Below are 11,989 nucleotides of genomic sequence, written 5' to 3'. Positions count from 1 at the left end.
TGTGGAAAGAGGAGAACCTTCCAGAAGGAAAACTCTCTGCAGCACTCCACCAAGTCTGGCCTTTATGGTAGATTGGCCGGACGAAAGCCCCTCCTCAGTAAAAAGGCACATGACAGCCTGCTTGAAATTTGCCAAAACGCCACCTAAAGGACTCAGACCATGAGAAACAAGATTCTCTGGTCTGATGAAACCAAGGTTGAACTCTTTGGCCTGAATGCCAAGCATCAAGTCTGGAGGAAATCTGGCACCATCCCTACGGTGAAACATGGTGGTGGCAGCATCATGCTGTGGGGATGTTTTTCAACGGCAGGGACTGCAACACTAGTCAGGATTGAGGGAAAGATGAATGGAGAAAAGTACAGAGAGATCCTTGATGAAAACCTGCTCCAGAATGGTCAGGACCTCAGACTGGGGCGAAGGTTCATCTTCCAAGAGGACAATGACCCTAAGCACACAGCCAAGACAACGCAGGAGTGGCTTCGGGACAAGTCTCTGAATGTCCCTGAGTGGCCCAGACTTGAACCCAATCGAACATCTCTGGAGAGACTTAAATAGCTGTGCAGCGACACTCCCCATCCAACCTGACAGGCCTTGAGAGGATCTGCAGAGAAGAATGGGGAAAAACTCCCCAAATACAGGTGTGCCATGCTTGTAGCGTCATCCCAGAAGACGTGAGGCTGTAATCGCTGCCAAAGGTGCTAAAACAAAGTACAGAGTAAAGTGTCTGAATACTTACTTAAATGTGATATTTCCGTTGTTTATTTTTAATACATTTGAAAACATTTCTAAAAACCTGTTTTTGCCTTGTCATTATTGGGTATTGTGTGTAGAATGAGGAAATAAAACTATTTAAATCAATTTTAGAATAATGCTGTAATGTAATACAATTTAGAAAAAGTCAAGGGGTCTGAATACTTTCAGAACGCACTGTATTTACAATACCGTTGCTAGATAAGTGGCTAAATTAGGGCTGGGAATTCCCAGGGACCTCACTATGCGATATTACCACGATACTTCGCTATCGATACGTATTGCGATTCTTCTATATGTATTGCGATTTGATGTTCCAAACATATTGCTCACTATATATGTCTGCTGCAGAGGGACAAGAGAGCCATGAGAAAGCAAATTTTGTAGATAAGTGCTCAAAACATGTTGTCTCACCATTTAAAAAGATGGAGAAAAAGCTATATGATGAGAAATACAGCCGACTAGCACTAGCTAACGTTAACTACCTAGCAAATCGATACTCGGTCACAGTATCAATATAAAATAGAATTTTTTCCTATCACGATACCCTATAAAAAAATTTGACGCGTTACTACATAAATTGTGAACATTTAAGAACTCTGGGTTGGACTGTCATTTTGCAACCACGCTTCATGTAATGTGTAGACATGTTTATGTGTGAATGTTAATTGTTAAGCTGCCAAGTGTTAAACGGTAAACAAAACTCCAGTAAAAGTGTGACTAAAGTACAATGGATACCCATGACGTAAGAACTGCTTAAAAATCGGTTTTAACTGTGGGAACTGTTGTTTGTTTAAATTACATGATTCATTTGTTAGTGTCTTCTTTACATTGAAATGTGTCTTACAAATGGTTTCCCTTTGGTGTAACATAGTGGTTATTATGAGATAAGACTTGACAACTAACATATTCTTCCAATAAAAAAGGTTATACATTCAACAAACAAGATGTTTCTGTAGTTAAGTTTAAAACTTTATTTTTTGGTCATTGTAGTTTAAAGTATTTTTTTGTATTTTCCATATTTTTATTATTCATAATTCGCAATAAGAGAGGAAAGGGGAAGGGTGGGTTGTTACCGGGTTAAAGTAAAAATCCAATCTCCTCTTTTATGCCGTTCCGTTCATTCCTCCTTTTTGCGACACTCAACGATTTCTGAGCAAGTGTTTGTATTTCTTCTGTCCATTCGCCCAATATCAAGGAACTTAAACTAAAGGAGTCAGTCTCAAAGCGATTTGATGTTGTCAAACGTTGTGTCCTTCGCTCGTTTGGCGTCCATGTCTTTTCTCTCCACTATGATGATCTCACGTGGTCATGTCTTTTGTCTTTAAAATGGAAGGAGCTGGAAGAGAGAACCGAGACGAAGGTTTGGATTGGGTGCGGCTTCTGTTGGCGCCGCTTATCATCATCATCATCATCATCATCAGTTGGGCTATAACCGAGGCTTTAGCGACGATGAAGCTGAGAAGTGTAGTTGACCAATGAGGTCTTGCCGCTTCTCCCTGCAAGCCCATCACTGTGTCACGTGATTGTGTCACTTCTTGGTTGGGTGTGGTCATGTCCAGAGGGCGAGGGGGGGTGGACCGTTCGAGGGACAGTTCTTCTGGGAGGGGAGAACAGAGGAGCTCAGTTTCCAGGAGGGTGGAAGGGAGAGGGGTGCGTCTGTACCTGCATCGCTGTGGGGGGGAAAAAACAGAAGGAAGAATTGAGTATCGATTAACACAATATTACTATGGACAAAATATATGATGAGTAGTAGTGTTTCAGTTCAAAGGGCACCATTCACCTATTTGATATTTATCGAGGATGTAATAGTACCTTTAGACAAAATATTACAAAAGCACTTTTCAACTACAGTCATCACAAAACACATAAGAAACCAGCATTTATAACTTCAGTTTTTAGGAAAGTTCTATATAAAACGGCCAACAGCGAGACAATATATATGCGAAGAAGTCCAGATACTGCTTCTCCAATAGAAATCCCAGATCACGCTTGTAGGTGATGTCATGGTGGCTAAACTCATGCTCAAAAACACATCATAGGGTCCAACGGAGTCGCGCTGAACTGCGCATGTGCAAACCCGTCAAATGAAAAGGCACTTATTCGCTATAGTTTTTGACAAATGTAAACGTGTCAGTTTAACTTTCACAAGGTTATAGTAATGACATGTTCAGCTACTTAAGACATTGAATCAGGGGTGAAAGTAGATTTAATTTCTTACTGGTACGAGACCCGCAAGCTCGCTTAATTACATATCGAATCCCTATTAATTTCATATATGGTCTTTCTATAAATAAAATGGGGCCAATGTGTCACATTAGGATAAACATTTAAAAATGTTTTGAAACAAAAATAAAAAAGGATTTTCATGCAGTTCCACGTGTACTTAGAGGAATATATAAAAGTGAATATATTAAAATTAGCCCATAACTCTACCTATACAACGACATAGGCCTGGGACTATACATCCTGCACTGTACATACAGTGCATTCGGAAAGTATTCAGACCCCTTGACTTCTCCCACATTTTGTTACGTTACAGCCTAACAATGACAAAGCAAAAATAGAGCTGGAAATATTGCATTTACATAAACCCTTTACTTTGTTGAAGCACCTTTGGCAGTGATTATAGCCTCGTGTCTTCTTGGGTATGATGCTACAAGCTTGGCACATCTGCATTTATGGAGTTTCTCCCATTCTTCTCTGCAGATCCTCTCAAGCTCTGTCAGGTTGGATGAGGAGCGTCGCTGCACAGCTATTTTCAGGTCTCTCCAGAGATGTTCGATGGGGTTCAAGTACAGGCTCTGGCTGGGCCACTAAAGAACATTCAAGAGACTTGTCCCAAAACCACTCCTGCATTGTCTTGGCTGTGTGCTTAGGTTCGTCAAGAGTGCAAAGCTGTCATCGAGGTTACTTTGAAGAATCTCAAATATAATATATATTTTCATTTGTTGAACATTTTTTTGGTTACTACATGATTCCATATGTGGTATTTCATAGTTTTGATGTCTTCACTATCATTCTACAATGTAGAAAATAGTCAAAATAAAGAAAAACCCTTGAATGAGTAGGTGTTCTAAAACATTTGACTGCTACTGTATGCTTATTGTAATGACATTCAGCGATTGTTTCATTGAATTGCATCCACTGTTTTCCGCGCACGTCTCGGTCACTCACCTCCGCCTTGGGAAAATGTAAGTGTTCTCGTCGAACCACAAGACAAGTTGGAGCGTATACCACCAGGTTTCATTCAAGTTCATTCACTCATATTTCATGCGGCTGACATGCGGTAATGTAAAATAATGATGTAATAGCCTAGTTTTGTTGCTATTTTGTTTTAATTGTGATCGGCTTACGTTTTATTGATACAGCGTACCCCCACTATTTATTTTGCAGGGACGCCGTACCGGACCGGCTTACTTTTACCCACGCATTGAATCAAATCTAGGTTGTGCCTTTAGATTATTAAAATTAACAACTAAGGATGAATTTTTCACTTCTACCATTGACTTCCCAAACCCCGGTCTTTTTCCACTACGGAAATGTCGCACCCCCTAGTATAACACTCTGGTCCCCTTCTCTGCACTAATACAAGCTTAGGGAACCTTCATACCTTGTGGATGTCCTATGTAGAAGTGTTGGTGGGCCCCTTGCTGGAGGCCGTGTTGGGGGTGCTGAGAGACTTGTCCAAGGCCGTGCTGGGGGGGCGGGGCCTGGAGCATCACTACCTGCGGGTGGCCATGTTGGCCCTGGTGGTGGGGTCCCTGCATGGCCCCTTGGACGTGAGCCTACGGAGAGAAACCAGGGACATACAGTATGCAGAAACATACATCAAATGTGTCACACAATATATAAAACACAGGTAAAAAGACATGATCTGCCTAAATATAAACATTAGGACATTGTGTTCTTACAATCACTCTAAATTCCTTATTGCTTAGACATAGAAATTGATGGACAGTTCTGCTTTTTCATTTTAGTCATTTAGCAGACTAATCCAAAGATATTTACAGGAGAAATTAGGGTTGAGTGCCTTGCTCAAGGACAAAGAGACAAACGTTTTACCTAGTCGGCTCGGGGATTCGAACCAGTGACCTTTTGATTACTGGACCAACGTTCTTAACCACTAGGCTACCTGCCACCCATTTTGGATGGAAGAGAGTCATTTTTTTTCACTCCTTCCAAAAGGTGTTTACTTTACAAATCTGGTATTAGATAATATATTTTTGACGGCTTCGAATAGATATGCAACACAGAAAAATAAGGATATCTGTTTGTGGGTTAGCCAATTTCAATTATGAAAGAATAAAGGGTGCTGTCAGAAAAGTGAGGAATTCCTGATAACATCAACAACATTATTATCTCTGGTTAGTCATAACAAGGGTTATATGAAGGAAAAAAATGACCGAAACATGGAGGGACTACCTGGACTTTTCCAATAAGAAAGGCACGTTTACATTTTATGTTGCAAAATGTTTTAAGACATGTACCCTAATGAAGAGAACCCAGAGTAACTCCAGCAGTGTAAATGTACCTGTGTTATCTGCCCCAGACCGGGGTACGTGTGCGGGATTCCCTGGTGGCCATGCAGGCTGTAGCCCTGAAGGGGGAACGAGCCCTGGGACGACGTTTGTCCGGGGGGCATATTAGGGGGAGTGGGGGCTGAGAGCGGCCCGGAGTGATATAGAGACTGGGGTTGGGGTCCCGACTGGGCAGAGATGGAGAAGGAAATCATTAGCATAGGATAAACTTAGAGACTCAGCAATATGACGTGACCACGAGTAGTAGTGTGAAACAAAGATATTGCAGATTGAGATAGCTGTGTGACGACAATAGTTGAGAAGATCCATCTCTTGCTTCACGCTCTTTGTATTGAAAGTCAGCCCACTTGTCCTATCGCTGTCCGAGTATACCTTTAACATGGCCCTTCAAAATGCCCAACAACGCTGTATGTCGATAAAAAACGTGGCCAAGACAAAAAGGGGTATGTTCTAGAACTGGTATGCGGTCCGGAGAGGGATGATGAGATTTGAAGCTGGGATGATGGGTGTTGGGTGTTAGTCTTACCTGTCCAGGGCTGGGGGCGTGCTGCTGAGGGGGGGGCTGGTTACACGTAGGGGTGCTGGAGGGCCGGGGCTGGTGCACTGCACCCTGGTGATGGGAGAACGACTGGGGGGCTAGAGAGGGGTGAGAAAGAGAGAGCTGAAGACACTTTCCATTATAAATTTCCCAAAACAATGATCCAGTAGCCTGGTACAAGATTTGTTTGTGCTGCATACACAACTCCTATGGTCGTTGGTTGGCTATACAGCACAAACAGCAAACAGATCTTGGACTAGGCTACCCCCAAAACAATGATCCAGTCTAAATCCAGGATCCAACCAGTTTTGGACTCACCATAGATACCCTGCTGTGGCACCAGAGGCCCCTCACCTTGGCCGGGGAACTGGGGGCCCCCTGGAGGGCCCATGGCCTGGGGGTGACTCCCTCCCTGGCCCAACATCCTCGCACCGCCCTGCAGCATGGAGTACATTGGCTGGGGAAGGGAGAGCGGGTGAGATACATAGAGAAAGACAGAGACATTGGTTTCAGTATCTGACCGCTACAGTTATGATGACCAAAACTGGATAACCACTAAGGCAAAGGGAGGTGGTTCGATTCAAAACTCTGGGGATAGGAAATTGAGGTCTGACAGCCATAGACACGGACAAACACACACCTTCCCACCCACACTCACCCACTTCTCCACACACCTTCCCACCCACCCACTGACCTGTCCAGGGTAAGGCGTCATGGCCTGGATGACCTGCTGCTGGCTGTACTGCAGGTAGGGCTGGGGGTAGGGCGACGGCACCAGGGGGGCTCCGGGTGCAGACGCCGCCGCCTGTAGCATGGCCTGCGGCGGGCCCGAGTTGCCATGGTCCGAGCGGGGGGCCCCCACCCCTAAGCCTGGGGGAGACCAAAACATGGCTGCATAACAACGTTGACAGGGAGGAGAACTCGCTCACAGTCACATAGACCCCACTGCCCAAAATGACGCACTAGTAGATATGAACATGCTTTAAAAGAACTGATTTGATCCCCAGGGGGAAATTACATCACATGCTTACGATTTAAACTTCGGAACAAGGATAAATTCACAACTAGTTTTGCCTGACATTCAACTTTACTATAGAACTACAACAGTTTGCCATGCATTAGTAGATAAAGAAGTTAGAATACAAAGAAGTAGTAGTAGTAGTAATAATAATAATAAGTATTCGTAAGGTAAGTAAGATACATATATATATATATATATATGTCCCAGATGTATTTTTCTTTTTTTACTTTAATTTAACTAGGCAAGCCAGTTAAGAACAAATTCCTATTTACAATGACGGCCTACCCTGGCCTCCCCTAACACGGACAACGCGGTGCCAATTGTGCACCACCCTATGGGACTCCCGACCACGTCCGGTTGTGATACAGCCCGGGATCAAACCAGGGTCTGCAGTGACGCCCCTAGCACTGACATGCAGTGCCTTAGACCGCTGAGCCCCTGTTTGTAATGTCTTGCCAACTCAGCTTGATACTGACCATAGTAGTTGGCCAGACAGCACAAACAGATCTGGGACCAGGCTAGAGTATGTCGAGGTGTAAACAATGCACGCACACTGGTAGGGCGTCGGAGAGGAGGCGTGCAGAGCGCGCATACCTTTGACTCGGGGGTATTTCCCCTGGCAGACTGTCGACATGGTATACTGGTACATATGTGGAGGCTGGAGGGAAACAGAAGCCAGGAGACAAGAGGTCAACACAAAGCTACAAGCCGCATTGGCTTTTCAATGAGGGGATTTAGGCAATTTTAACATGAAATCGTACTAAATCCTAAAATGCGTTCAAACAATAGCGTAACACTGTATATAGTCACACACCACATCACCACTGGTGAAACTCAAGTATAGCATTGACTATAACTAAGCAATAAGGCACAAGGTGGTGTGGTATATGGCCAATATACCACAGCTACGGGCTGTTCTTAAGGGGAAACAGAATGTTCCACAGCATGCAGTCAACTCATTCACAGTGTCAGAAGTGTCTTGTGTGTGTGGGTTACCTGTACAGTTTGGATCTGTGTGTGCGTTACCTGTACAGAGTGGATCTGGGAGATGTAGGAGAGGTAGGGGGCGTTGTAGATGGGACCCTGGCTGCCTGGGTGCTGCAGCACCACCGCAGGGCTGGGAGGGGGTGGCCGGGGGGGCGTGGGTGAAGGGTTGGGCTTCGTCTGCAGACACAGAGGGAAGGGGGAAGAACCATTTATATCAGTTTGGTAAGTAGATGTCTAGGCAGTGTTTGGTACACTCCAGGGTGAACTTTCCCCTAGATATACAGATAAGATCAGCTTCCCCTCCCCCAATCTAGGGATGGGCACGGTTATTTGAATATTCGATATCTCCCCAAAATGAATGACATTATTTGAATATTGAAATGATTTCAAATGCCCATCCCTACGCCAATCCTAAATCATTAGTGGGGAAAATGTAAAACAGACACAAAAATAAGTATCCAAGGGCAACTTTACCCTACAACAGGAATGGGCAAATATTATTATTTAAAAAAGTTGAGTTAGAATAGTAGAATACACACGGTGCAAATGTTTTTCTGTTGATTTTTGTGCAACAGCAATCTCTTATGTCAGACAGCTAGGTTTCCATCCAATTTGCAACAGATTTTCATGCAAAGTTTAAAATCTGCATAAAATAATATGCGCATTTTCCCACGAGAGATGTGTTTCCATCAAACTGACTTATTGCAAATAAAAGTATGTGCGTGATGACGTTGCGCACATAAACATAACGTTTGCAATTAAATTCCCCATGTACCGAATGAAAAATACAAGTTAAATGGTTTCCATCGCATTTTCAACTCTGATGGTTTTGTCACAAAAACTGTTGCGTTATATAGCAAATGTGCCCACTCTGGTCTTGGCACGTGCGTTCGAGCCAACAGCTTGCAGATACAGTGCCGTGAAAAAGTATTTGCCCCCTTTCTGATTTTCTCTATTTTTGACACTGAATGATATCAGATCTTCAACCAGAACCTGATATGCAGTGTTAGGTTTCCGCCAGACATAAAATGGACCCATCTCGTCCAAAAAGTTGACTGAAGTTTGCCAAAAGCACCTGGATGATCATCAAGACTCTTGGAAGAATGTTCTATGGACAGATGGGTCAAAAGAATAACTTTTTGGGTGACATGGGTCCCATTAGGCCTGGCGAAAACCAAACACTACATTCCACAGTAAGAACCGTATACCAACAGTCAAGCATGGTGGTGGTAGTGAGATGGTTTGGGGATGCTTTGCTGCCTCAGGACCTGGACGACATGCCTTAATAGAAGGAACCATGATTGTTTTCTCTGTATCAGCAAATTCTACAGGAGAATATCAGGCCATCCGTCTGTGAGCTGAAGCTGAAGCACAGCTGGATCATGCAGCAAGACAATGATCCAAAACACACAATCAAGTCTACATAAAAATGGTTAAAAAGCAACAACTTTGAAGTTTTGGAATGGCCTAGTCATAGTCCAGACCTAATCCCAATTGAGATATTGTGGCATTACTTGAAACGAGCAGTTCATGCTTGAAAACCCACAAATGTCAACGAGTTAAAGCAGTTCTGCATGCCATATTGGGCCAAAATTCCTCCACAGCGATATGAGACTGATCAACAACTACAGGAAGTATTTGGTTGCAGTCATTGCAGCTAAAGGTGGCACAACCAGTTAATGAGTGTAAGGGTGCAATTCATTTTTCACACAGGGGAATTGAATGTTGCATAAATTTGTTAAATAAATAAATTTAAGTATCGATTTTTTTGTTATTTGTAAACTCAGGTTCCCTTTATCTAATATTAGGTTCTGGTTGAAGATCTGATAACATTCAATATTCAAAAATATTCAAAAATAGAAAATAGAATAGAGAATAGAATAGATAGAAAATAGCAAATACTTTTTCACAGGACTGTACATTATGAGATTATTATGGATAAGAGTGATATTCTTTTTATTTGTCAAACGGCAGCGAAGCATCGATCATCATGTCACAGAAATAAGACCCTAGATATTTTATTGGGAAGAAACATCGAGCTCATCACATGCAATTTCACCACCCTGTGAAGTTCATCATAACTTATTTCATCTGTAGCCTAATAAACTGCATGGTTTTCCTAGTCGTAGTGGGAGAATCACACAACATATCATTGCGTGACTCCAAGTCGACTTCAATATGGCGGTTATTATATCAATATTTGCGCATAAAAGGCATTTCCATCACAATCTCGCATAATTCATTTTACTGACACAAACAAAAAAAGAGCCCACCAGGTCGAACAAACAAATTGTCTGTCTGCATTTATCAAATTGTACCGGCATATCCTCTTTCCATCAGCCTGGCCTTGACTTTTTTCATGCATCAGGTAAATCATCCACATGAAAAGGTTAGATAGAAACCTGGTTAGACACTCAAAAAAAGCAAAACACTTAGGGTTCTCAAAAAAAAGTCTGACTGCATGTGTGGGTACGCCGACCCGCGAGCCACTGCGGCCCCTCAATCAGTTTTTGTGGCCTCCCCCCCCCGATCAAAGTTGCCCATCCCTGCCCTACACCATTTCGTGCGTAGACCTCTAGACATCGTTTGGTGCGTAGACGTCAAGACATCGTTTGGTACATAGGCGTGTCTAGACAGTGTTTCGTAGTATAGATACAGTAGATAGATAGCAGACGCTTTAACCAAAGCGACTTACAGTCATGATGTGTACAAGCGCCATACTCTACCAACTGAGCCACACGTCAAGACAAAGTCATTGTTTGGTTAGTAGACATCAAGACATTTTTACATTTTACATTTTAGTCATTTAGCAGACGCTCTTATCCAGAGCGACTTACAGTAGTGAATGCATACATTTCCTACAATTTCTTTCTGTGCTGGCCCCCCGTGGGAATCGAACCCACAACCCTGGCGTTGCAAACACCATGCTCTACCAACTGAGCTACATTTTAGATCCTAATTATTTTTGCTCTTCTTGACATGTCATAACACCTTCTTGCTTACCAGAGTGAGCGCGATTTTGTTTGGGTTGAACTCTTTGGCGTTGGGATTCAGAGTTGACTTCCTGACTTGACTGAGAGAGAGAGAGAGAGAGAGAGAACACTGTTAGTACTGTATACACAATGATATCCACTGCTCTGTAACCAAATCCATCTATAAACCAGAAAGTAGTGCTGGGCGATGTGCTTTTTGAGGTAGGTTCAGTTTAGATTATTTAAAAAAGAAATTCTCGGTTTTCGATTTAGATCATTTTAAACATAAAATGCATGTAGTATGCGAGTTGAATGCTTTAACAGAATGAAACAATTATTAAAAGTCCCATGATGGTAGTGACTGCCCATTACTGCTTCAATAAAATATTTCTAATTTCTATAGAGCTGCTGTCTATGTATACTTATGACTGCTAAATACCAACTATCAATCACTTAGATTGTGTATTTTCAGGTAGAGATACCTCGTGGAGCAACTGCTCTTTATCCCTCTCGATCGCAAGTCTTCTTTCTCTTCTCTCCATTTCAGTGTCTGGACAAGTAGACGCGCAATGGATTATGGTCATTGGCTAAACTATGTAGAATTTTGGCCTGTTGGGAACTTTGAACTCCCTACTACATTGCACAGTTTGGGCTTGATCTGATTAATCTCTAGAGAAACTGCATATTGAGCTCACAGAAGAAAAAAAACGAACAAAATGGAATTCTAATAATTGAACCGACGTTGGTCAATTAGTTGTTTAAAAAAAATAAAAAAATAACTGACATTTTGGTTAATCGCTCAGCACTACCAGAAAGAAATCTCCTTTCAGTCTTCAGCAAAACTCACTCAATCACACCCTCCACTCGCTCTGCCTTCTCCAGTCTGGACTCCTCACTTCCTGGGGTCCTGGCTGACTGGGATTGTCCTGGCGATTGCCTATCTGAAATGGGGCTGGCGTTGGTAGCGGCTGCGCTGGAACTGGGCTCCTTGGCAGGGTCCCCTGAGGGGGAAGCGGAGGGCTGGGAAGTACTTTGGGGGGCGGGGGTCTGTTTGGAGTCTGAGGAGGCGGGGCTGGGGTACGAGGGGAAGGGCTTGGCCGTGTCAGAGGGAGATACCGCTGGAGCACTGGAGCCACATCCGCTGGGCTGAAGCTGAGGAGAATCGCATCAAATCAATATT

The 11,989-nt window shown here is 43.2% G+C and overlaps 1 protein-coding gene across 5 annotated transcripts in view; it reads right to left on the bottom strand.

Annotated features, from left to right (window-relative positions):
• Positions 1-1,762: 1,762 nt before the first annotated feature.
• The window catches only part of LOC115162349 (ataxin-2-like protein), a 57,606-nt gene continuing 47,379 nt past the window's right edge, over positions 1,763-11,989 (bottom strand). For all 5 annotated transcript variants that reach the window (XM_029713572.1, XM_029713582.1, XM_029713563.1 and 2 more), the window contains 10 exons: positions 11,657-11,961; positions 10,841-10,910; positions 7,877-8,014; positions 7,445-7,508; positions 6,524-6,699; positions 6,148-6,286; positions 5,818-5,927; positions 5,285-5,458; positions 4,364-4,538; positions 1,763-2,423 (listed from right to left, as the gene is read on the bottom strand). In XM_029713572.1, coding sequence (XP_029569432.1) covers positions 2,374-2,423; positions 4,364-4,538; positions 5,285-5,458; positions 5,818-5,927; positions 6,148-6,286; positions 6,524-6,699; positions 7,445-7,508; positions 7,877-8,014; positions 10,841-10,910; positions 11,657-11,961 — 1,401 coding nt within the window. In that variant the 3' untranslated portion in view covers positions 1,763-2,373. The remainder of the gene's footprint in view (positions 2,424-4,363; positions 4,539-5,284; positions 5,459-5,817; positions 5,928-6,147; positions 6,287-6,523; positions 6,700-7,444; positions 7,509-7,876; positions 8,015-10,840; positions 10,911-11,656; positions 11,962-11,989) is intronic.

This window comes from Salmo trutta, chromosome 2 (genome assembly GCF_901001165.1).
Source record: "Salmo trutta chromosome 2, fSalTru1.1, whole genome shotgun sequence".
Taxonomy (NCBI): domain Eukaryota; kingdom Metazoa; phylum Chordata; class Actinopteri; order Salmoniformes; family Salmonidae; genus Salmo; species Salmo trutta.
Note: the sequence above shows the minus strand (reverse complement) of the source record. Positions and strands in the feature narration are given on the sequence as shown.